General features: G+C 52.9%; 1 protein-coding gene, 1 long non-coding RNA gene and 13 other non-coding genes across 15 annotated transcripts in view; 10 read left to right on the top strand and 5 right to left on the bottom strand.

Annotated features, from left to right (window-relative positions):
* The window catches only part of LOC139797557 (uncharacterized), a 336,133-nt gene that overhangs the window by 298,473 nt on the left and 13,252 nt on the right, over positions 1 to 24,408 (top strand). The gene's annotated exons all lie outside the window — the stretch shown is intronic.
* Positions 3,063 to 3,144, bottom strand: TRNAS-GCU (transfer RNA serine (anticodon GCU)). Its single transcript has one exon. It is a non-coding gene; the product is annotated as a tRNA-Ser (tRNA).
* Positions 3,334 to 3,405, top strand: TRNAM-CAU (transfer RNA methionine (anticodon CAU)). The gene has a single exon. It is a non-coding gene; the product is annotated as a tRNA-Met (tRNA).
* TRNAM-CAU (transfer RNA methionine (anticodon CAU)) lies at positions 4,641 to 4,713 on the bottom strand. Its single transcript has one exon. It is a non-coding gene; the product is annotated as a tRNA-Met (tRNA).
* On the top strand, positions 4,939 to 5,020 carry TRNAS-GCU (transfer RNA serine (anticodon GCU)). The gene has a single exon. It is a non-coding gene; the product is annotated as a tRNA-Ser (tRNA).
* Positions 5,912 to 7,084, top strand: VMO1 (vitelline membrane outer layer 1 homolog). The gene is made up of 3 exons (XM_071747003.1): positions 5,912 to 6,133; positions 6,219 to 6,334; positions 6,465 to 7,084. Exons 1-3 carry the CDS (start codon positions 5,948 to 5,950, stop codon positions 6,769 to 6,771), a joined length of 609 nt encoding a protein of 202 aa, XP_071603104.1. The 5' UTR covers positions 5,912 to 5,947; the 3' UTR covers positions 6,772 to 7,084.
* On the bottom strand, positions 8,867 to 8,938 carry TRNAA-UGC (transfer RNA alanine (anticodon UGC)). The gene has a single exon. It is a non-coding gene; the product is annotated as a tRNA-Ala (tRNA).
* On the top strand, positions 9,177 to 9,248 carry TRNAP-AGG (transfer RNA proline (anticodon AGG)). Its single transcript has one exon. It is a non-coding gene; the product is annotated as a tRNA-Pro (tRNA).
* Positions 10,356 to 10,437, top strand: TRNAS-UGA (transfer RNA serine (anticodon UGA)). The gene has a single exon. It is a non-coding gene; the product is annotated as a tRNA-Ser (tRNA).
* Positions 10,971 to 11,042, bottom strand: TRNAA-CGC (transfer RNA alanine (anticodon CGC)). Its single transcript has one exon. It is a non-coding gene; the product is annotated as a tRNA-Ala (tRNA).
* Positions 11,294 to 11,365, top strand: TRNAP-CGG (transfer RNA proline (anticodon CGG)). The gene has a single exon. It is a non-coding gene; the product is annotated as a tRNA-Pro (tRNA).
* On the bottom strand, positions 12,850 to 12,931 carry TRNAS-CGA (transfer RNA serine (anticodon CGA)). The gene has a single exon. It is a non-coding gene; the product is annotated as a tRNA-Ser (tRNA).
* Positions 16,914 to 16,985, top strand: TRNAP-AGG (transfer RNA proline (anticodon AGG)). The gene has a single exon. It is a non-coding gene; the product is annotated as a tRNA-Pro (tRNA).
* On the top strand, positions 18,220 to 18,293 carry TRNAT-AGU (transfer RNA threonine (anticodon AGU)). The gene has a single exon. It is a non-coding gene; the product is annotated as a tRNA-Thr (tRNA).
* Positions 18,818 to 18,899, top strand: TRNAS-GCU (transfer RNA serine (anticodon GCU)). The gene has a single exon. It is a non-coding gene; the product is annotated as a tRNA-Ser (tRNA).

Below are 24,408 nucleotides of genomic sequence, written 5' to 3'. Positions count from 1 at the left end.
CCCCTCTTCAGGTCAAGGGTAAAATCTGCAAATTCTTTTAAGAAACCTGGCATCTCCATGCTGACAGGCCAGTATGGTTCTGGCATCAGCATGCTTCCAGGTCAAGAAAAGAGCATTCCCAGTGCAGATGAATTCACAGACACAGCCTCAGCCCAGGAGCTTCTCCCAGGGCGTCTGTTGGCACAGTTGCAACTGGAGAAAATAGAAAGCAGGAGGTAAGTTCCCAGAACAGCATCCTGCCCTTCCAGATGCAGCCCAGAGTTGTAAACAATTTCTAACTTGCCTGTAATGGGAAGCTGAAGTCCAGCAGTACTAGGAAACAGCCTAGACTTATATCTGGTTTCATCAGTGTCACGCAGATTCCTCCTAGATTCTGTTTGCATCACAGTAACAGTCCAGGATGGTAGAAACACTTAGAGTTTTGTGGAATGGTTGGAGACAGTGTGTGCAGTTGTCTGAGTGCCTTGCAGTATCACAATTTTCTGTGAAGTCCTCTTTGTGATGTAATTTTGGTGACTGTAGTGATGCTGATCACATAGCTAAAGATCTAAAGCTTGAGGTTGCCCAAGGGTTTCCTGTCTTTGCTGCATTCCCCATCAGTTGGGTGTCTTCAGTCTGTGGCTCTTTCTAGTGCCTCGGTCTTCTATGATTGATTTTTTCCATAGCAGTGGGGTCTGTCATACAGTGTTGGAAATGACTATGATCATCAGATCCTTCTTGCAGACACTTGTGAACCCAAAACTCCTAAAGCACTGGTTACAAGAACAATACTAGGCTGCAACCTGACTGATGCTCTTGATCATTCTGTCCAGGTTTGAAGAACAATTGCACCAATGGATGGCTGAGGACATTGAGCCCCATGGTGATTTTGTAGCTCTTCCTCTCTACCTCCCCCAGTCTCTGGTCTCCACCACGACTGTCACCTGTCCATTGATGAGGAGTCCCATGTCATCTGCTCAGGAGGTAAGAAAGGGTGGTACTGAGAATTAGCTGTAGCTCTGAGGAGTGCAGGTGCCAAACCTGTCGTAGTTGCAAAATCTTGAGTGGGAGTTACCTTGATGTGCAGTGTTGGATAGACTTGGGAAATAAAGAATTGAAACACTACACCTGGGAAATGAAGAACTGAAAGTCTACACCTGGAAAATAACTTCTTTTCAGGGAGGGGAATGCTTTCTGCAGATCTGCAGGAAGAGTTCTTCACAGGTTTTAATGTTTTCTGCCACTGGCAGTTGTAACACTGTCCCTTGGGGTGCTGCCCTTCAACTTCATTTAACACTGTTGTGGGTCAGCTTCCCCCCCTTGAAAGCTGGGGGCAGAAATAGCAGAACATGCTATTTTTGCTTTTCCTTCTCAGAGACTGGAGTGTGCTGACCTGCATGGTTGTTCTCAAAAGTGGGGAAACTGAGAAGCTCCTTGCTGGTGATGGATAATTCTTTCTGCCTCATCTCTTTTCCTTCTGCACAGGTGGAGTGTCAAGAGGGGTGCAAGCTTTCAACAGAGGAGTTAAACCCCACGCTGTCAGACAGACTGAAATACCTGCAGCAGCTCCTCAGAGCAAACAGGGAAGGTGAAACTGCCTCTGAGCTCCACCTGTCTGCTCTCGTGGACATGGTGGATATTTGAGCTGAGATGAGATAGGTGTGCAGACCAAGAAATGGTAAAAAAAATCAAGGCTGGGTGGTTGAACAGATGGGCTCCTGAGGTGCATTCCAGAAAAAGCAGGTGTCCTCCTGGGAGAATACAGAGTGGACATGAGGCCTGAACCCTTCTTGCTTGTCTGCCTGGCCCAGAGATGATGTTGTGGCTCACTGTGTCCCTTTGGCTCCCTACTGTGCCTTGGCTGGTCTGGGACTCCCTTCTATGCCTCACAGGCATGCTTTTCTTGGAAGGACTTAACTGGTGGTTTTTCTTTCTACCAGCTCTTGTTGTTAAACAGCTTCACCAGGAGAAAGCTGTAAGGTAGCAGAGACCCTGGGGAACATCAGAGTAATGTTTCTCTGTAGTCACAGTCCCCAGGATGTCCCAGCTCTGTCCTTGCTTCATGCAGAAGCAGTGCTGTGGTGTGAAGTTGATGTTTGCTGCCCAGGAACTTCCTGAGTTGGTGCAACACTTGGCTGTGTTTAATAAGGTTGCTCGGTGCTAATCCAGAAGAGTTGTGCTGCTGGGCTTGAGTTTTAATGCATTGAATATTTGTGGCATTAAAGTGAGATGAATTGGTCATTCTACAAATGTCATGCTGGAAAGCTGGACCCTTTCTGCAGTAGACAGCTATGAAGAAATTAATTTCTGATTACCTCCATTCTCAATTATTTTAAAAGCTGTGGCTCTGGAAGTTGAAGACTTTTTGCGTTCAGTTTAATATTGATTCCCAGTAAACAGTAGGAAGATGTGCTTCACGTCTGCAGCGCTCCTATAGGAAGTCTTTTTTGTTACAGTGTCAGCAGATTTTTTTTTCAGACAGAAACATCTGCCTGGTGAAATACAAATTATTGCAGCTTTGGGGGTAAATGTTGATTCTTTTGCCTGACAGAGGCCAGTTCTCTGCTTTGCTCCTAATTTCATTTGAAATTCTCAGTAGTCCACAACTGCCAGCTACCTTCCTAAAAAGTAATCTTATGTTGAATTGAAATAAGAAATTTTAACTGCAGAAATTATTCTTTGAGACGGCTCATAGGAATTTTTTTGGCTGGGCTGGTAACCCTCAGGGCTTGTGAGCCTCTGCTGTTCTTTTCCATGGTTTAGCCCAGTTAATGTTCTCAGTTTTCCTGGAATTCAGATGTAGAAGCCCCAGTGTGTTTTGGGATATAATTCAACCCATCTGCTATGTAAATCTGCTTTGTACCTAATAAATTTTTAGTGGCTTGAACTGTGCTGTCATCTCCACAGGATGCTGCTGGCCTGTGCCGCTTTCTTTAATCCTGGGATTGTGAAAAATTAGACAAGGTTGCCAGGGTTTGGGGGAATTTCTGGCTCCCTGGCAGACCCCAGCACCTCACGCCTTGGCGGCGGCTCTGTGCGCGGGGCGGCCGGAGAACTGGAGGGGGTGGGAGCCGCAAAACCTCCGACGAGGGTGGGATTCGAACCCACGCGTGCAGAGCACAATGGATTAGCAGTCCATCGCCTTCACCACTCGGCCACCTCGTCCTGTTCCGAACCGCCCCTGGCCCCGCCCTCGCTCCGACCCTCGCCCTGGTGCCTCGGGGCGCCCGGCCCGCACCCACCCGTCGCCCGCCCGCTCCGTGGGGGTCTGGTCCAGCCCGGTCCGGTCCGGCAGCCCTGAGGGCTGTAACCCCACTACTCGCTGGACGCCCGGCCCGCGGGCAGCCTTCCTTTGCCCTCTTAGCGCAGCCGGCAGCGCGTCAGTCTCATAATCTGAAGGTCTGAGTTCGAGCCTCAGAGAGGGCAGGGCTTTTGCCACCCCACCCGGTGTGGGCAGGCTGCCAGCCGCGGGACACGGGGCTGAGACTGGTGAGAAAATGTTCATGGCCGTGACCTTAGCTAGTTTAAGAAATAAAAAGAAGTCACCGATATAAATCACCTCTTGACAATACAATGAGATAGAAGGAACAAACAGACCTAAATCCAGGTGCAAGAAACTTAAGGGGGCTGGTTGCCCAAAAAACCTGGCAGTGATGTGTGAATCAGATAAAAATGTGTCCTTTAGGGGAAGTCAACTAATTCTAATAAAAAAACACACTTAGAGAAGTTGCAATACGTTCCTCCACTTGAAGGCCCTCACCCACTCAGCTTGTGCAATAAAATTAAAAGACCTTTAAATGAAGATGAGGGTACCCTACACCAATCAGCTTCAAGATAAGGGCTTGTAAGCATGAGTAAAAACCCAGTGAACAATGAGTATGTGAAATATGTTATTTTGTAATGTATAAATATACAATGGTTTGAGCATTGTGTGTGCCAGCTTTGCTGGAATACCTCCTGGTACTCTTTTCTGTTCAGAACTGCTAACAAATTGCCAATACCTTGACTCTGTTTGTTACTGACTTGCACAACCAGGTAGACAAACCCCACTTGGGGACAACAGGCCCACCATAGAACTCCCTCATACTGATGGCAAAAGAAAAGGGTTAAGAGTTAGAAAGATTCCAAATTTTGAAGACTTGTATGGTTAGTAACTGGGGTATCCAACCCTGGTCAAATTGCCTCCTTAGAACACGTTTAGTCTCAAAAAAAACCAGCATAGAGAATTCTAAGATAAGCATCAAGGGAGCACAACTGCTGCCAAAGCCAAAGAGAATTGCTCTTAGACTGAATGAACCATCCTCATTAACATCCTAAAGAACTCTCCCTAGGGTGGGGGAAGCCCCTACCAACAAGTGCCTCTTCTCCACTGAACATGGGCAGTAAATAAGGAGACATTAAGGAGACACACAAGAACCAATGGGAATGGTGGTGATTAAGTGTAAAAATACTAATAACTGTGTCTTGGTGTGTAAAAATGCTTTTGGTGCATTAACCGAGGAGTTACAAATGATCCCCTGGTGCTCCTTTCTGTGCAGACCTGAGTAAAATAGGAGGAGTACCTCGGCTCCGTTTATTGCTCTTTGCGTGCAAGATGAAGAACCCAGATTTTTGGGCAACATCACAGCCGCGGTGCTGTACGCGCGGGGTGGCAAAAGCCCTGCCCTCTCTGAGGCTCGAACTCAGGACCTTCAGATTATGAGACTGACGCGCTGCCAGCTGCGCTAAGAGGGCGGCACAAGGCCGCCAGTGGGCCGGGCATCCACCGAGCAGTGGGCCGGGTCTGGTTCTCAGGGCGGAGGGGTAGCGGGCCGGGCCGGGCCGGGCCGGGCCGGGCCGGGCAGGGTCTCTATGGAGCGGTGGGTCCGGGCCGGAGGTTGGCAGCCTGCGGTGGGGCCGGGAGCGAGGCCTTGGCGCTGGGTACCCAGGGGCGGGGCCAGGGGCGGTGGTGTGTGGCAGGACGAGGTGGCCGAGTGGTTAAGGCGATGGACTGCTAATCCATTGTGCTCTGCACGCGTGGGTTCGAATCCCACCCTCGTCGGAGCTTTTGCTGCGGAGTGATGAAGGTGCGGCTGGGGACAGCCCGAGCTGTGACCTGTCCTGCTGGCACAGGGGCACCGTGGCCTATTCCCCCAGTGGTAGCAAGAGCCTGGGCCACATTGGCAACTACTTCCACGGAAGAGGTCACCATTTCCCCTCGGCAGCATTTGACCTTGGAAAGGGAAAGGTGGTAGGAAGCCGAGAAGCCCAGGCAGAAGAAATTCATAAAATCAGAGTGGTTTGGGTTGGAAGGGACCTTTGAAGGTCACCTAGTCCAACCCCAATTGAAAAAGCATCTCCTTTGAGCATACAGACGCTGGCATGGAGGTGGCTGGACTCATAGGGAAGGAAAACAAAACAAAACACTCAGAAAATCCTCCAAAGAGCATTAGAGCAGAAAGTGGTGTTAAGCAGTAAGACAATAACCCTCTGAAAGAGGGGGGCACACCTGAAAAGCAAACTGGGACAAATGAAACATGAAGTAGCGATGCAATGGATACCCTGGGGAGTGAGGCCAGAGGGATTTCCATCAGAGCTGTGGGGGAGCTGCCTGTTCCTTGTAAATGAAAAAAAAAAAAAGAAAACAAAAAAAGAATGAACAAACAAAAGGCAAAATGCAAATTCCATCTCGCACACAGTGGAAGCCCACAGGGGGAGAGGAAGGTGCACCCAGCCCCACACTACCCCAAGCCCAGGTTGGCACCAGGATGCCCAGTGGCGCTGGGTGAGTGGCCCAGAGTGCACCAAAGAGCTGGTGCATCAGTTTCCTGCACCCCACCCAGAAGGGAGATTAATCCTCTCCTGCAGCTAATCCAGGATGTGCTACAGGCGTGGGCACACTGAGAAGGTAACTGAGATGCTGCCAGACCCCTCCTGCCAGCCCTGCTGGATATAAGAGCCAAGGGGGGCACCTGCAGTCAGTGCAGCCATGCCAGGGGGACAGGTCCTGCTGCTGCTCGTGGGGCTGGCAGGTGTTGCAGGGCAGGGGCAGAAGCAGACCCTGGGTGGGAGCCATGCCTCAGTCATCACCGTGTCCAACGGGGGACCCTGGGGAGATTGGGCCTGGCCAGAGATGTGCCCCAAGGGCTCCTATGCCAGCGGTGTCAGCTTCAAGGTGCAGCCTCCGTGCTGGTGCCCACAGCTGCTCCAGCGACCCTGCTCCTGTCAGGAGTTAACCACCCACCTCTGTTCCCTTGAAGGTAGAGCCGCCCCAGGGACCCGTGAAGGACGACACAGCTCTCAATGGGATCCGGCTGCACTGCTCCCACGGTGATGACCCCCGGGGTGGCAACACAATTGAGTCCCAGAGTGGCAGGTGAGTCCCCAGCCCCCTGCTGTCCCCTCACTGTGGCTCTGCAGACCCTCCTCTGTGGCTGTCTCCAGCTCCGAAGGGCTTGCACTCCCTTCTGCCTTGGCACCAACCATCTTCTCTCTCCTGGCTCTAGATGGGGCCGGTGGTCAGAGCCCCTCTGGTGCCCCCACCGAGGGCACTTGGTGGGCTTTGCACTGAAGGTCCAGGCACCCCAGCGCAAGCTCCTGAGCGATGAAGTGGCTGCAACCAGCGCCCGCTTTGCCTGCTCTGATGGGCGCATCCTGGAGGGGCCAGAGTCTGCCCAGGGCCAGTGGGGAGACTGGAGCCCCAAGTGCTGCAAGGCAGTGTGTGGCATCCAGACACGACAGGATCCTGCCTGGGGGCTGAAAAGGGATGACACGGCCCTGAATGATGTGCGTCTCCTCTGCTGTAGCTTGTAAGTGCTGGAAACCCACTGTAGGGTACCCAGTCCTGTGCCCCAGCTCCTCAGCAGAGCCTGTGCCTGGGGTCCCCTCTCCCATGACACCATGACCACCAGGAGATGGCTTGATTTACTCTGGGGCACCTCACCATCCCCATGGGCTCCATCATTGCATATGTGCTGCTGCCAGCCTCCCAAACATCTACCCCTCTTGACAGAGATGCTCCCAAGTCCTTGCTTTCCCCACCTAGATTTCCAGCTGTTCCCCAGCATCTCCAGGGCTGTCCCTGTCCTACCATGAAATGAGCTTCTGATAAAAACTTTCACTCAGACTGCACCAGTGCAAGTTCTTTATTGGGAGGGGACAAATCAAGGCATCAAGCAGCGAGATGCCTCCATCCCTGCCGGCATATGGGGGACACATTCCCCACTGATGGGGGGTGACCAAGAAGTTGCAACTGGACCCTTTCTCGAAAAGATGGAGGATGGTGGCAATTCTGATGGGTCAGAAGGGAATGGGGGACCAGAGACCCCCAGCAGTGCCCCAGCTTGGGGCAGGCAGGAAAAACAGCTCCACCATACCCAGGCACCACTGGGAGTCAAACCCAAGATCTCCTGTTTACTAGGCTGGTGCTTTAACCAGCTGAGCCATGGCACCCTCCTGCCCTGCCCTGCCACTGGGCGATGCCCCTGACCCACAGGGTGTACCATGGCCATGGCACCTGTGCCCACCCTGCTGCCACCCTGACATGAGGGTCACCTTGTAGGAGCAGGGTGGTCCTGGGTGCAAGGTTGGGATGCTGGGAGGTGGGGACTGTCCTGTGTGTCACTGTAAGCTCAAAGTCCTGGTGACTGCAGAGTGTCCATGGAGGGTGAAAGTCAACAGATGGGTCTTAAACGGTCTCAGCTGGGTTGGAGGAGGGTGGTGGGTGCCCAAAACTTGTCTGGGAGTTGAACACAGAACCTCTTTCACTCAAAGTGAAAATCACCCCCCAGACCAACAAGCCGGGGTGTGCAGGTGCCTGGGCACACACAACCTGTGTCAGGCACTAGGGGCTTGGGGGAAGATGCTGCCCAGAGACTGGACCCCCACATAGTGCTTTTGGGGACAGACCCCGTTGCCATCCCCTTGGGAGCAACACAGAATTAAGGAGGTGTGAGGGAATGCACCAGCCACTCCAGAGACTTCTCCACTTCCCAGGAAAACAAGGTGCCCTGGGGGAGCCAGAGGGTGCCCAGGGTGGGGGGCAGCTTTTCCCCTGGGTGCTCAGAGTTGGGGGTGTGATGGCTGAGGGGTGAAGGTTTTGTATTTGAAATCCAATAGGGTTTCCCTGGTCAGGGTCAAATCCTGCTCACAGCGAGAGCTTTTACCCACTGGGACTCTTGGAGCTGGGCTGGACCTGGGGCCAGAAGGTGCAGGAGAGGTTTGGAGTCCATGGCAACCCATCCCTGAAGCTGGGAAGGAACTTCTGCACCAGGGAACCTTCTCCTGGGCATCCGCAGGAGATTAAGGAAACCAAGGGCATGGAGCCATGGGCCACTTGTCCTGGTGCCGGATGGAATCCTGTGCTCTGAGGAGGAACCACCCAGAGAGGCTGGGGACCACCCTGAGAGGCTGGGGACCCACAGCCATGGGGTGGCAGTTGTAGCTTTATCTGCAGATGCTTTTGCCAGTGGGTCAGCTGAGACCCACAGGGAGCCAAAGGGAAGGGCTGGGGAGACCAACACAGGTTTGGGGTATGGCTCCACCTTCAGGTTCCAGAAGACGTGTATCCAGCCCCCAGAGTCTTCCCTTTGCACAAACCCTGCCCTGCTTTTGTCTGGGGATGACAGAGCTCATTTGGGGCTATCTGTTGGATTTCATCCCCTGGTTCCACAGCTTTGGGCTGGGCAGGCTGAGTGGGGAAGTTCCCTCCCTTGGGAATCCTGTCATGTGGTCAGGACACCTGCTGAACACCACTGCTGTCCCCCAGCTTCCCAGTCCCAGTCCAGCCATGACCTTAGGCAGCATTTTGACTTCAGGAGGGGGGGGAGTGGGAGGGGGGGCGATGGTGTTTCAGGGGCTGTAGCAGTCCCACAGCTGCAGAGAGAGGATCCGGAGAGGCAAAAGGCAATGGAGATGCTGGGGGTTGAACCCAGGGCCTCTTACATGCAAAGCAAGCGCTCTACCGCTGAGCTACATCCCCCTGCTCCTGGGAGTGTCTCTGGGAGCCCCACTGTCCCCCACGGCCCAGCTGCCCCCAAGGTCATGAGGGCCGGGGCAGTGATGTACCCCCAAATGTGACCCCACATCCTGGGCACTGTGAGAGGGACTTGTCTGCTCCAAGGCTGTGCAAAGGGCAAGAAGCAGCATCAGGCACCCTCCCCAGCTCCCAAAAAGTGTAGGGTAGACGGAGTGGGGGTGCAGGTTACCCTACGCATCCTGGCTCGTTGGTCTAGGGGTATGATTCTCGCTTAGGGTGTGAGAGGTCCCGGGTTCAACTCCCGGACGAGCCCTCCTTTTACACAACCCCCGTCCTTCCCTCACACCCCCACACCCGCCCTCCCCCCCGACCCGGGGCTGCCTCACACCTCCTGCCCGCCTGACCACCTCTGCACACCCCTGATACCCACCCTGGAGGGGAGAGGAGAGGAGGCGGCAGTGGGGCTGTTCCCTGAGGGGCTGCTTTTGGCCTCAGGGCCCTGGGGCAGAGCAGGATGAGCAGGGGGGGCACTGGGGTGGGGGGAGGTGTCCAGGTCTGCCAAACCTGCCCATGCAGGGGGGTGTTGGTGATGGGGAGAGCACTTGCGGGGCATGGAAGAGTCCATGGTTCCAACCCCAGCCTCTCCATGGCCTTTTCCCCCTAAAACTTCCCTTTGGTGTCTGCTCTTTGGTGAGGCTCGCTGCTGCACCTAGATTTTTTCCCAGAGAAGCTGAGGATGTCGCCTCCTTGGAAGTGTTGAAGGACAAGTTGGATGGGTCTGGGAGCAACCTGGTCTAGTGGAATATGTCTCTGCCCATGGCAGGGGGTTGGAACTGGATGATCTTTAAGGTCTCCTCCAACCCTGCTGTGTTTTGAACACAGTTTAGAGTCAGTTTATCACTTGATTCCTCTCGGGAGAGAGAATAGGAAAAGGGAAAGGAGATATGTGTGTTGAAATGGCAACAGATTTAATAGAATAATAAGGAACTAACATTAACCCCAACGCACCTGCATGGTTCAGAGCAATCCTAAGAGCAGTCCCTGTGGAAACTCACACACCAGAGCATCTCACCTCCTGTGTGCTCACAGAACAGCACGCTGCAGTCTCTTTAAACTGCAGTTTCTCTAAACAGAAAAACTATTCCAGAATTCTGTCCCAGCAAAAGCAGGACAAACCCAACCTGTTCTGTGATTTTTCTGTGAACATCCCCGGATATTCCCTGTTTTCCCACACTGGCACGTGTGGGTCCTGGGGCTGCCAAGTGGTGCTGGGACTGTGAAGATGGCCCCACACCAGGCTGGGGGGCATTCTACAACCCCCCCACACCTCATCCTTCCTGCCCTTCCCATCCTCTCTGCCCCCAGAAGCAGATCCTGGGCACAGCCGGCGGATCCCGGTCCTGGGGAGAAGATGATAGGAGCTGTGATGGCCGAGGGGTGAAGGCGTTGGACTTGAAATCCAATAGGGTTTCCCTGCGCAGGTTCGAATCCTGCTCACAGCGAGGCTTTTACTGCGGTTCTGGGAGCTGTGGCAGCCCCACTCCAAAGGGCAGAGCTGCGAGAGAGCAGATCTCCAGTTTGCTATCATCCTCCTGCTCTGGGATAATGGGGGACTTGTGGGACCGGACCCGCTTTCAACTGCCTGACCAGACCTCTTTTTGGGCACCCACACGGGACGTGGACAGGGTGATACTGCCCAGCACAGTGGGTCAATGTGTGACCTCCTCAGATCTGCCATGTTCCCTCTCCTGGGATGATCCCACCACTGCCAGGAGATGGGCATTCCCTGCTGCCAGGGGGCAAAGAGACCCAGCTCAGCCATGGCCAGGGCTTGGATCCCTCCTGAGTGAGGAAGGGGCTCTTGGGGCAGGGGGGTGCCAGGCTGACACTGTGTCCCTCACGGGCAGCTCTGCCTGGGGGCCATGGTGTGGGATGCAGGCTGAGAGAATGTCCTTTAGGAGTGCATCCAGAGTTGGAAACAGAGTTTGTCACCTGTGTCCCGTGGAGCTCTTTGGTTTGGGGAGGCAAAAGGCAATGGAGATGCTGGGGGTTGAACCCAGGGCCTCTTACATGCGAAGCAAGCGCTCTACCGCTGAGCTACATCCCCCTGCACCCAGGGGTGCTGCTGCTGCCCACTGTCCTCTTCACCCTGTGGTGTTTGTATCCAGGACAGTTACAGCCCATGGCCTGGGTGCTATGTCTGGGCACCAGCCCCATAGGCAGGACAGAGCAAGGGGGACACCCCAGCTGTGAGCGCCCATCAGAACCAGAAGGAGTTTCCTCAAGTCCCATCCCTCTCCAACCAGTTTGTGAGTGCTGGAGGTCAATGAGGGTGTTCCTACAGCCTGGCAGTACTGAGGCTCGTTGGTCTAGGGGTATGATTCTTGCTTCGGGTGCAAGAGGTCCCGGGTTCAACTCCCGGACGAGCCCCTCTTTTGGGGTACCCACTTCATGGCCTGGTGTGCATGGCCCCAGCCTGTGTGGGCACTGGGGGCAGGGAGGTGGGAGGACACTGATTCATGGTGTTTGAGAGGAGACTGATTCAGAGTGTTTGTGTGTTTCCATCCCCATGGCCAGGATGGGCTCACACATCCCAGGTGGTCTGGTTTTGGGGCCCTCAGGTCACATCAGGGTGAACAGCAGACACTGGGGCAGTAGGGTGGGGGGGTTGAGGGAACTTTCTCACTGGCCCCCAATCTCACCTGTACAGGGGGATGTAGCTCAGCAGTAGAATTCTTGCGTTGCATGTAAGAGGACCTGGGTTCAACCCCTAGCATTTCCATCACCTTTTGCCTTCCCCAGCAGGCCCCCTTCAGAACTCACAGAAAAGCCGTGGGGCTGTCACCAAGCAGAGCAGGCCTGTGGCGTGTTCACAGCACCCAAAAGCTCTGAGGAAATACCCACGGACTTTTCACTCCCTTGAATGGGCACTCTGGGATATGGGGACATCTTGTCTCCCCCTCCCCACCGTGGTTCAGTAAAGTGTTTGTGTTGGCAGGAGCTGCTGAGGCCATGTCTCCCTGTTCCAGGCAGCATCACCCTGTCCCCACAGGAGCTATGCCTGGCAGTGGGCATCCAAAAAGAGGGCTCATCCAAGAGCTGGACCTGGGACCTCTCGCACCCTAAGCGAGAATCATACCCCAAGACCAGAAACCTGGGGTGCTGGACCTGCATCCCCATTCCCAATGCTGTCCCTCTCAGTCCTGCAGCCAACCCCCCAGCACAGAATGGGGCTGCCCCAGGACACTTCCCTCTCTCTGCTTTACAGACAGTGCCTGACATCTGCACGGGGATCAGACACCTGGTGGGCAGATCACCACATGGGGACCTGCTCACCAGCTCCACAAAATGGTCCACTGGTCCCTGTAGTGAAATGAAGCAACCAGGTGCCACTAATTGCCAGGCAGTGGGCATGAGCTTGTGTTAAGTCCACCTGTGCCTGATCAGGGTGGGCCCCTACTGCGCATGAGCAGGATTAGGGGGCTAATAAAGCTCACACCTGAGGAAGCCAGGGAGGAGGCTGGCTGCTTTTGGAGCAATAGCACCGATCCAGGCTGGTCAACCCTGAGGGCAATAGACTCAGAGCACTATTTGTGAGTTTCTGCTGGAACACCTGGTTGGACCTTGGAGCACCGTGCCCTAAAAGAGGTTTGTCTTGCTTACAGGTCCCTACCCCCTCACCTCCATGTCTGGTTCCTCACCCCTCACAGAAATGCAAAACATGGAAAAAAATCATGAGGGGACTACGGCCTCCCTGGGGCCATCACATTTCCCACCTAGGAAATGTGCAGGAGGAACAGGACAGGAACTGCCCAGACTCCCAGCATGGTCCCACATCAGTTCCTCCGTGGGCTCCCTCAGTGCTGGCACCCGGAGCCCCCAGGGTGGGCACAGGGGCAGCTGGAAAAATCTCTCGCTGTGAGCAGGACTCGAACCTGCGCAGGGAAACCCCATTGGATTTCGAGTCCAACGCCTTCACCTCTCGGCCATCACAGCCCCTGATATATATTTGGGGGTGGGGGAACACCCACACCTCCCCCTGATCCTGGGCACCCCCTGGCTCTCCCCTCCCAGGGCACCCCTTTTCCTGGGAAATGGGGAAGTCCCTGGGGTGGATGGTGCATCCCCACACACACCCTCAGCCCTCTGCTGAACTAACAAGGTCTGACTCCAAAAGTAGTTCCTGGGGCCCTGGGCAGCATCTGTCCCCCCAGTGCCCAGCACAGGTTATGGGGTCTGGGCACCTGCAAACCCCAGATTATTGCTCTGGGGGGTGATTCTTGCTTCAGTGAGAGTGGTCCCACATTTATCCCTACAGACTGCTGGCATGATCCACCACTTTTGGGAGCTGAATGTTGCCTGCTACTAGGGGTCAAAGAGACACAGCTCAGTCATGGCCAGGGCTCATCTGCTCCTGGATGAGGAAGGGGCTGTTGGGGCAGGGAGGAACAGCAGAGCTGCACCCTGCTGCCACCATGTCCCCAGTGGCCAGGTCTGCCTGGGGGATACCTGCAGAAAACCATGTCCCAGTTCTGCCCCAGAGCTGCCCTTCCAGTCCAGCTTGCCTCGGCATCCCAGAAACACCCAGAACTTGAAAAAGCCATGAACCCCATGGTCAGCAGCTCAGAGGGCTGGTAAAGAAGCAGAGACAGGGATTTCTGGAAGCAATGACAAAAGCCAGTCCTGAGGGAATCATCACCTTTGTGGGGTGACCCCTGGAGAAGAAAGGGCAGGGGGTGATCACAGAATTACCTTGGTTGGAAAAGACCTTCAAGATAATCCAGTCTAACCATTAAACAAACACTAACAAGACCTTAACTGAGCCATATCCTTAATACTATGTCTGTACACTCTTAAATACCTCCAGGGATGGTGAATCCACCACTGCCCTGGGCAGCCTGTTCCAAGGTCTAATTTTCAGTGAAGAAATTCTTCCTAACATCTAATCTGAACCTCCCCTGGCACAGCCTGGGGCCATTACCTCTTGTCCTATCACTTGTACCTTCACTGAACAGGCCTATCCCCATCTCTTCAAAACTTCCTTTAAGGTGGTTGTAGGGAGCAAGAAGGTCTCCCTTCAGCCTCTTCTTCTCCAGGCTAAACAACCCCAGCTCCCTCAGCTCCTCCTCGTAAGACTTGTGCTCCAAACCCTTCATTATCTGTGTTACCCTTCTTTTGACATGATCTAGAAGCTCAATGTTCTTTCTGTAGTGAGGGGCCCCAAACTGTACACAGTACTTGAGATGTGGCCTTACCAGTGATGAGTACCTTACCAGTAAGGTCACCTTCCTGGTCACAGGCCAGGATGCCATTGTCCCTCTTTGCCATCTGGGCACGCTTCTGGCTCGTGTTAAGTTGGCTGTCAGTCAACACATCCAGATCCCTTTCCTCTCCAGCCACTTCTCCCAAGGCCTGTACCACTGGTGGGGGCTTTTGTGGCTGAATTGTTGTGGACCTGACATTTGGCCTTACTGAAACTCATACAGTTGGCCTGGGCCCTTCAATCAGTCCTGTCTAGATCCATCTGCAGAGCCTCCCTACCCTCAGACAGATCAACACTTTCACCCAGCTTACTGTCCTCTGCAGATTTACCAAAGGTGTTCTCTATTCCCTCCTCCAGATCATTGATAGAGATGTTAATAATGGAGATATGTTAATAAAAATAGAGATGTTAATAATGGAGATATGTTAATAATAATAGAGATGTTAAACAGGAGCAGCCCCAGCACTGAGCCCTGGGGGACACCCCTCATGTCCAGCCACCAGCTGGATTTAACTCCATTGACCACAACTCTCTGGGCCTGGCAATCCAAATAGTTTTTAACCCAGCAAAGCATATGTGCATCCAAGCCATAAGCAGTCAGTTTCTCTAGGAGAATGCTGTGGGAAACTGTGTCAAAGGCTCTACTAACATCCAGACAGACAACATCCACAGCTTTTTCTTCATCCAATAAACATGTCACCTTGTTATAAAAGGACATCGGGTTTGTCAGACAGGACCTCCCTTTTATAAACCCATGCTGACTGGTCCTGATCACCTGGTTTTCCTGCCTATGCTGTATAATAGTACTCAGGATAATCTGCTCCAGCAGCTTCCCTGGGACTGAAGTTAAACTGACAGGCCTGTAATTTCCCAGATCATCCTTTTGTCCCTCCTTATATATGGGTGGCACATTGGCTGACCTCCAATCTGTTGCTGTCTCCCCAGTCAGTGAACACTGCTGGTAACTGATGGAAAGAAGCTTGATGACCCCTGACAGATCTCTCAGCACCCCTGGGTGTATCCCATTGGGTCCAAAGACTTGTGTGTATCTATGTGGTGCAGCAGATCACTGACCATCTCTTTCTGGGTTGCAGGGGGATCATTTTGCTCTCTGTCTCCTAGCTTGAGGGACTGAACTCCCTCAGTACAACTGATTGTATTACTAAAGACTGAGGCAAAAAAGGCATTAATCATCTCAGCCTTTTCCTCATCCCACGTTACCATGTTTCCTGCTGCATCTAACAGAGGATGGAGGCTCTCCCTGGTCTTTCTTTTGCTATTAAAGGATTTGTAGAAACTTTTCTTATTGTTCTTTACCTCAGAAGCCAGGTTAATTTATAGCTGGGCTTTGGATCTTCTAATTTGCTCCTGGCATAACCTCACATCTTTGTTCTGTTGTGAGTGGCTGGACCCTTTTCCCAAAGACCTTAAACTCTCCTTTTTTTCCCGCAGTTGTAGCCAAAGCTGCCTATTCAGCCAGGCCAGACTTCTATGCCACTGGTGAGCTTTATAGCACCCTGGGACAGCCTGCTCCTGCACTTTTAAGATTTCATTCTTAAAAAGTAACCAGCCTTCCTGGACCCATATACCCTTCAGGACTACTTCCCAAGGGATTCTATCAAGTAGCCTTCTAAACAAATCTAAGTCTGCACTTTGGAAATCCAGGGTGGCAGTCCTGATGCCCCCCTCCTAGCAATTCTAAGAATAGAGAATTCTATCATTCCATGGTCACTGTGCCCCAGATGGCCACCACCCTTTACATCCCCTGCCAGTCCTTGGTTTGCAAAGAGCAGGTCAAGCAAGACACTTTCCCTGTCTGGTTCACACAGTGATGCTGCAAAGGAGCAGACACTTCATATTTTGCAAGAGCCAGAGAGGGGCTTTTGAGGAGGAAACCCCCAGAGATGGTGTGAATTGGAGATGCTGGGTACTAACACCCTGCAGTCAGCTCCAGCTCCACGGACCAGGGGTGGCAAGGTTGTTGATAAGAATAAAAAGTAGCGAACCAAAGAGCAATGTTTCTCATACCTTCTGCAGCACAGGATTCCATGTCTATTCTTTGTAACCACAGTCACTATTGCCAGGAACAAATTTGCAGTTGCTCAGCTTTAGGACAGGAGGATATTGTACTGATAAGATTTATACTCAAAGCAGGACCTAACAGCTGAAAAATGAAACTATGGCAGGGAAGGTCCTTTTTGCCGTGTCCTTTAGGTGAACTTAGCACAGTGCAGCATGCACTCTCTAGTTTAAGTAACCTGCCTCCTCCTGAAACTCCTCACCATCTGCACAAGTTCAGTTTAATAAACAGGTGGGCAACTTCATAATTAACTTCATAATTGCAGGTCACTGCAACTTCAAATTAAATTAACCAAGAGATGACATTGTGAAAAAGGCCAAAAGTTGAGAATAGAATCATGTGTCTATGGATTCAAACTCAGCTAAAAAGGATGTAAAAAGGAACAAATGTTTCTGGGCTGTGCTGACCACTCCAGATGCCTGGCACTCTTTCCTGTGCAGAACTGTAATAAATACCATGATCTCGACCCTGTGTGTGGATGGGATCTTTACACATTGGGTAAAGAACCCAGACTTGGGAAAACTCCCTGCTCCCTGGCTGTGCTGGAAGTCCCACACCGCCTCAGCTGAGCTGCACACACATCCCAAAAAGTGTAGGGCGGGGAGAGTGGGGGTGCAGGGAACCCCCAGTATCCTGGCTCGTTGGTCTAGGGGTATGATTCTCGCTTAGGGTGCGAGAGGTCCCGGGTTCAACTCCCGGACGAGCCCTCCTTTTACACAACCCCCGTCCTTCCCTCACACCCCCACACCCGCCCTCCCCCCCGACCCGGGGCTGCCTCACACCTCCTGCCTGCCTGACCACCTCTGCACACCCCCGACACCCACCCAGGAGGGGAGAGGAGAGGAGGCGGCAGTGGAGCTGTTCCCTGAGGGGCTGCTTTTGGCCTCAGGGCTCTGGGGCAGAGCAGGATTAGCAGGGGGAGCACTGGGTTGGGGGGAGGTGTCCAGGTCTGCCAAACCTGCCCATGCAGGGGGGTGTTGGTGATGGGGACAGTGGCTGTAGGGCATGGAAGGGTGGGTGGGTGGAAGCGTCAGGAGGTGTCTGATCTTTTGTGTGGGGAAAAGCAGAGAGCAGGGTGGTGGTTGTGTAGAAGGAGGGCTCGTACGGGAGTTGAGCCCCGAACTTCTTGTACCCTGAGAGAGAATCACAGAATCATACCCCTGAAGCACCGAGCCAGAGTGCTGCACGCACATCCCTTATCTTTTCCCCCTCAGCTCCACAGGGACCTTGCCCCAGTACAAGGGAGATCACAGAGTTCTCTGTACATGGAGCTGCCACTGCTTGGGAATATCCCCACTGACAGGTCCCCTTTGGCTGCTGGCAGGAGTTCCTAGGATGATTTTCACCTGGGTGTGCCTGCTTCCCTGCTGGGAAGGTCCAGGAGTGTCTGGCTTCCTTCCCAGACCCCCTTCCCAGTGCCAAGGTGGGGCCAGGCCAGCAGGTGGTAGATGAAGCTGGACAAGCACCAGGTGTCACCAGTACCTGCTGCACTGTGTAGCTGCTTCTGGCCACAGCCCCCCTCCCTCCTGGTACATCTCTCTAAAAACTGGAGGATTTGTGAGTTTCTGAGTCCTGAGAGCACTGAGGTTGTTTGGATGAGCCTGGGGCAGTCATGAGGGAGCCCTGCAGCCCCATGGGGCCCCCCAGTATGGCGGGTGAGCAGCCAGAGAGCCAAGACAGAGGCTGGCATGGCTTTGCTGAGCAAAGGGGAAGGGTGTAGTGAGCCCCCACAGGGACCCCAAAACCCACCTGGTTCTGGTAGGGGAGGTGCTGGGCTCCTTGCCCTGGGTCAGCACTGGGGCTGCAGCCCGTTGCAGATGGGGTGGGGGTTTGGGGGTTGGGGTACCCCAGAGCTGGGCAGCAGTGTAGGGCACAAGGGAAAGGGGGCAGGCAGAGGGTCAGGTGTGGGGGAGAGGGCACCCCATGACTGTGAGGCTGAGGGGCGCCATGGCTCAGCTGGCTAAAGCGCCTGTCTAGTAAACAGGAGATCCTGGGTTCGACTCCCAGTGGCGCCTGCGTCTGGTGGGCCTGATTTTTCTGTCTCTGTCAGGCCCCAAGTTAGTGGGGACACCCACCCAGCTGATTGCACTCTGGGGGGGAGGAGTTTCCTTCTGCTCCCTCTCCCTGGAGCACTCACGTTGAAGAGCTGACCCAAAGCAATCTCCAGACCACAGAGCATCTGAAAATAACTCGGTACACCCAATGCTGTTGTGTGTGCATCCCCACCATCTCATCTTTCCCATTAGTTTGCTGAATTCTGCAGGAAAACCCTTTTGGCACGGATTGTGGGTGGTTGCGACCCGCAACAAGGGGGCTGTGTGTATGTGGCAGACACTTTTATGGGAAAAATAAATGTCACCCTGCCCTTTGCCATCCTCTGAACACAGGGACAGAAGGGAGCATAGAGAGAGGCAAATGGATTTCAAACACCTGCTAGTTGCCCTGCCCAGCTGCCCTGCATTCTGAACCAACCACAGGTTTGCAACCTTTGGTCAAAAAGGGGAAAAAAAAAATGTCCCCAAAAGGAATTAAAACAGGAGACGAGGTGGCCGAGTGGTGAAGGCGATGGACTGCTAATCCATTGTGCTCTGCACGCGTGGGTTCGAATCCCACCCTCGTCGTGTTTGTGTTCTCCTGGGAATTCCCAGCCAGGGAAGAGGATTTTAGTGCAACCCCTGGCATGACCAGCAAGCCCTTGCCTCTGTTTTGCTGGTCCATGTTAAATACACGTCTGCTCTGGATTACTGCTCCCACTTGCCAAACCTGCTCAGGGACCTGCATTGCCCTTCTGTGCCAGGTGCTGGGATCCAGGCTGGGAACTGTCCACCTGTACTACCTGAGTCCATCCTGGTCACCCCTCTGTCAGTCTGTCATGGTTTGGACAGTGGTTCCATCACCTGGTCCCCCCCAGGAGGAAGCATAGGAAAAGGAGGGGAAACCTCTGGGTTGAAATGAAAATGGATTTAATAGAATAAAAACAATGATCTAGTATTAAGTCCAGTTCTAATGTAGAATACCAAGTTCCAGCAGCCCCAGATTGCAGCTGTGAGCTGTGTGCTTGTAGCAGTGAGGGCTGGTTGTCAACACTGCAGCACCACAGCTCCAGTGACAACATGAGGATGAGGACTCAGGTTGAGGATTACTGACAAGTCAGATAGGACACTCTTGGGAAGGCAGTTGTGGTACAAGCCCCAGAATATCCCTGCAAATTTCCCAGTTTATAGTGAGGTGTTTATGGTGTGTGTTACTTGGGTTGGCCAAGTTGGCTCCTTTTGGCTACCTGCACCTGCATGGTTCAGAACTTCCTTCAGCCTTGGTACCTGCAGAAACAAGCACCCCAGAGCATCTTTTCTCTTGTGTTCTCAGAACTGGCTGCCTTCCTCCCTTCTTCTCCCAACCAACTTTATTCCCTTTCTGCATCTCATGCACAAACCCTGGGCATCCCTATCATCACAAGGGGAGCCAAAAGCCAGCCCTGGAGGAAGCCATGCCTTGCTGAGAAATCACAGCATCCTAGAGGTGCCTTTCCAAGGCTAGAATAGCCAGCATATTTTGGGAACTCCATCTGTGTCTGCAGCAGCACCAGTAGTATAGGTTCTTGGGGAGAGGAGAGGGTGATCTACCATAAGGTGAAGAGGAAAGACCTGCCTGCTGGGAGGCTTTGAACTGCTGAGATCCCCATGGCCTGGCAAAGGAGAAAGACTTGCATGGGCAAACATGGCCTTGCAGGTGCCCTCCCTGCTCTCCTGACTTCTTTCTGTCAGTTGAGGATGTGGCCAAGCAGTGCTGTGTCTTGGAGGCAAGGCAAGGATGCTCATACTTAGCTGCCCATGCTACAGGCCCTTTGCTGGCTTTTCGTCCTTCCCTGGGGTCAGGTTTCCTTCCCATGACTCAGGGAGCTGTCCCTGGGGACCAGCTGGGATCTGCTTCCCACTCAGCAGCCAGGAAGGGTGATCAGGCTGCAGGGAAACACTGGCCCCATCCTTCTCCTGTGGGATACAGCAGTGCTTGGTCAGCTCTGTTGCCCCAAGGAAGGGGTTGCCCATGCCCAGAGAGCCAGACAAGAGAGATGCAGGAGGTTTCCTGGGCAAAAGGCATGGGTTTTGGTGCACAGGAATTCCATCCCTGGAGAAGCACCAACTTGCAGCTGGAGACTGTGAAATGGGAAGGAGAGGTGGGTGCAGGCTGCAGTAGGGTGGGTTCTGGGAGACTGAGGGGCAAGAGGCAGCCAGGAGAGGGCAACCCGATGCCCTTGGGACAGCCTTCAATTCTGCTGGGCTATGTCCACCCTGGCACACGCCTGCCCTGGTGTGGGGTGGTGAAGCATCCTGGGGGGAGATGTGCCAGCCTCGGTGACGCCACGGAGCACCAGCCCACCGGGGGACCCAGCAATTACAGGGGATGTGTGGCGGCATGGAACTGGATCATCTGCATCCCTGGGGCAGCACACATCAGCCAGAGCATGGCTCTCCCCAGTGGCACTGGCTGGGCTCTGTTCCCTGGGGTTGCACACACAGAGGGCCTGGAGCACCCCTGGAGCACCCCAAGTCTTCCCCAGCAAGGACACGGGCAGCCAAGGGTGCTGCGGTGGGTCTGGCTGCGTCAGTGTGGTGCCTGCTGGCACCAAAGTGTCCCACGAGCCCAACAGCCACCTGGGCCACACATCATGCTGCCAGCAGGTCGTCTGCTGCCCTGGGGTGAGCCCCGGGTGAGTCCCCTGCACTGAGGTCTGGATCCCTTAGAGCTGGGATGTGGTGGGTCTGTTACTGCTCCAAAATATGCCTTTGCCTTTGGCTTTTGGGAGAAGTTTTGGGGTGGGGGCACGAATCCACCCTGCAGCCAGTCTCGGAGACATCTAGCCCTTGGGTTGTTGGGATTCAAAATGCAGAGGAGGAAAACTGGAGTTGCAAAGTGCTGCTGGGGCTAGTGATGCAAAGGAAAACCCAGTGAATATTGTTCCAGGTCAATGTTTCTCTTTGTGCCTTTGCCTGCAGGGAGAACCAAGGTTGCGGTGGCCACGTATCCTGGATCCAGGGTGTGCAGAAGTTAAGAAAATGGGTCTGATGTGTTTAGTTCTGTGAAATTTTCTCTGTTTTGTGGTTAATCCAGAGAAAGACATCTTCAGTAGCAAGTGCTCATTCCTTGATATGAATATGGGTCAGAAAATTTTCTCCTTGTCTTTCTCCCAAATACATGAATTTCCATCAAGAAGCCCCTATTGTTTTCCTATGTTTTCCTTTGTTTTAATCTCATTCATTACAGAAATCTGGTATTTTAATATTCCAACACATGCATTTAGCTTCTCCTGTTCCCTTCTCCAGGTGAAGGACCTGCTTCACAGATCTGCTCACATTTAGAAATGTGCCCTCTCTAATTGCCCCCATGAATTTATTTCAATCATTGATGCACTCATGGATATTCTTCAGTTGTCCAGAGTGAGCAGAACTACAAGTATTTAAACTGTGTTGCAAAACTGAAAGATATAGAAGAGCAGAAAGTCCAAGTCTGTATCTGAAAGCCTCAAAGGTTTTCCCTGGGAAGTGCACAGAGGCACCAAAAGAAGAAGAAAAAAAAAAAAACAAAAAAACAAAACAGAAAATGATCAGTGAAGGGGAAAAAAAGTCTGAGTAGCAGCCTGTGGCATAATTTTATTATTCAAAAGTGGAGTAAAAAGCTGAAAGGTACAGCTTAAAATAAAGTGTCATCTTTTCCTGCTCACCAAATTCCCATTTAGGAGGCTGTGATGAACCCATGGCCTCCTTACCCTAGCAGTCTGGAAGATTGCTTCTGACTGAAGCACGTCCTCTCCTCCACCTTGGAAAATCTGATTTTCTCTTTCCCCTTCAAGAATGATGCTAAAAAACACCTGGACTTGAGTCTAGCACCTCTGAAAGTCTTTTTTTCCCTTGGCAGGCAGGGCAGAAAGGAGTCACTAGGGACAAGTCAGTGACTCTATAAGACCGAGTCACCATAGGAACTAAGATGACCCCAAAACCCCCTATAAAACACATTCTTAGCAGTGATGCTGACAGTCCCCAGCTCCACACATGTTCTTGGGTACAATGATGGTTTATTCTGGGTCAGCAGATGCTCGCCCTTCACCTGGGCTCTGCTGGCATGAAATGAAGAGTCTTCTTCAAACCCTCCTTGCCCCTAGAGCCTGATGTCTCATTCCCCAGCTTGGGACCATGTCAATGACTCCCTCTCCTCAATGTGCAGATGATTCACTGTTAAGGGCAGGTCGGGACTTTTGCGACTCCCTGGCTGTTCAGGAGCTAACAGGGCTTTTTCAGCAGAGCAAACTGGTGTCACACTGCAGCCTGTAATTAAGAATGTCTTGACGATGTCACTCCATCACAGGGAAGCAGAGCTGCAAACTTTTGGCTCACAGCTGTTAGCATATCCAAAGCACCAGATGGAAAGGCTCTCGGCCTTGGAAATCAAGGTCACAGCACAAAATTAGTAAGTTTTGGTGTGCATCACCTTCAAGGGGTGGACTCCAGCACCTGGGATTACTTTGACTTTAAAATTTAATGTGCCTTCCAAGCAGAACCCCTGCCCCAGGTGTGAGGAATAGTAACAAAATAAGGCGAAATGCTCCAAGTGGATCCAAAGCCACAATTTGGTGATGATGGGCTAGTTCAAGTTCCCACATCTGCATCTCTAGCACCAGAGCAGCTGGGGCTGGAGAACTCCTCTGATGGTTTTTATCCCAGACTTGTGTTGTTCGTCAGTGCCCTCACACCCCACAACCCCCCTTGGCTTTCCTTTTTTTGATGAGATCGCTATTGCAGGATTTTAACTACAAAAAACACATTTCTCACCTTAATTCCCATTCTGCCTTAATCCCCAAGCTCACCTCAGGTGCACTGGGGAACTGAGATGGGTGCACTCAGAGGAAGGTGATGTGCCAGGGATGCTCCTGCCCTAAATTCTGCTGAAACACTCTCGTGCCTCATGGTGTAAGACCTAAAATGTACTTTGCCCTTAGGAAGCAAGGTAATTAATGCCTGTAGCCCAAATCATTTCAATCTTACTCAGTGTTAAATAGCAGCATAACACGACAGATGAAAGAGGGAACTGTTTAATCAGCCGGAGGAGCTTTCCAGGAGAAAACTGCTGGTTGTTGGGAAGTTTCAGGTGGAAGGTATGCGACTGTTCTCCCTGAGGGCCAGGGCACCCTATAAAACCCTGTACAGCACCCAGTCCCACCACCTGCTCCTAGCTGCTGCCGCCTCCACCACCTGGGTAAGTCAAAACAGGCTCTGTCTCCTCCCCACCAAGCTCTTGCTTTCACCAAAGCTTTGTGCCTGCTCCCCCTCTGCAAGGGTTCAAGGTTTGTAATTCATCTCCCTCCTCCCTATGGAGGCTGTTAGGGAAGGGTTTATTTCAGCTGCAAAATGAGGAGTTGATTCTCCAAGTGAGAGAGGTTGTGGGATGCAGAACTTGTGGGGCCTATAACCACAGAGCTGGGGGTATCCTGTGTGGTTTTCCTTGATGGAGAAAAAGTAAAGAACAGCATGTGCCCAGGCTGCAGGAATCAATGTGTCCCTATTAAGAAGAGCAGCAGAGGTCCCTTATATTTTGGGATGGGATAGCTCAGCTCACATTAAGTCCAGCTTGTTCACCCTGTACTGGTTTAAGTGGGTTTTGCTACAACTAGATGCTTCTCAGTGAGCATTTTGCTTGCTGAAAACTTTCCCTCATCTGGATGACAGGCAGGGTGGGTCTACCCTCAAGTGCTTTCAGCATCTGCTACTTCCAGCTTCTCCAGATGTCCAGCTCAAACCAAACTCCTTGCTTTCTCCTAAGCTGTTTATGGGGAAAGGGAAGGGGGGAGCCAGCTCCTGCCCCTTTGGAAAACCTTCAAACCCTGGGCTTTCAAACCCATCCAGACTCCCCCACATCTCTTATTATGGGAGCCAGTGGATGAGGGCTCAGCAGGGATGGATGGACCAGCCTCTGCCTTGCATTTACTCCCTGGCTCTGGCTTTCAGGTGCTCATCCTCACCAAGCAATGTCCTGCTACGACCTCTGTGTGCCCTCCTCCTGCGGTCCCCGGCCACTGGCCACCAGCTGCAACCAGCCCTGCTACCGCCGCTGCGGGGACTCCACCGCCGTCATCCAGCC

This window comes from Heliangelus exortis, chromosome 6 (assembly GCF_036169615.1).
Source record: "Heliangelus exortis chromosome 6, bHelExo1.hap1, whole genome shotgun sequence".
Lineage (NCBI taxonomy): Eukaryota > Metazoa > Chordata > Aves > Apodiformes > Trochilidae > Heliangelus > Heliangelus exortis.
Note: the sequence above shows the minus strand (reverse complement) of the source record. Positions and strands in the feature narration are given on the sequence as shown.

What these genes read in the sequence shown, in the direction of transcription:
- VMO1 (XM_071747003.1), top strand. Translation starts at nt 5,948, where the DNA reads ATGCCAGGGGGACAGGTCCTGCTGCTGCTCGTGGGGCTGGCAGGTGTT. An exon ending in CCAGCGGTGTCAGCTTCAAG is followed by an intron (nt 6,134 to 6,218) that starts GTGCAGCCTCCG and finishes GTTCCCTTGAAG; the next exon opens with GTAGAGCCGCCCCAGGGACC. An exon ending in ATTGAGTCCCAGAGTGGCAG is followed by an intron (nt 6,335 to 6,464) that starts GTGAGTCCCCAG and finishes TCCTGGCTCTAG; the next exon opens with ATGGGGCCGGTGGTCAGAGC.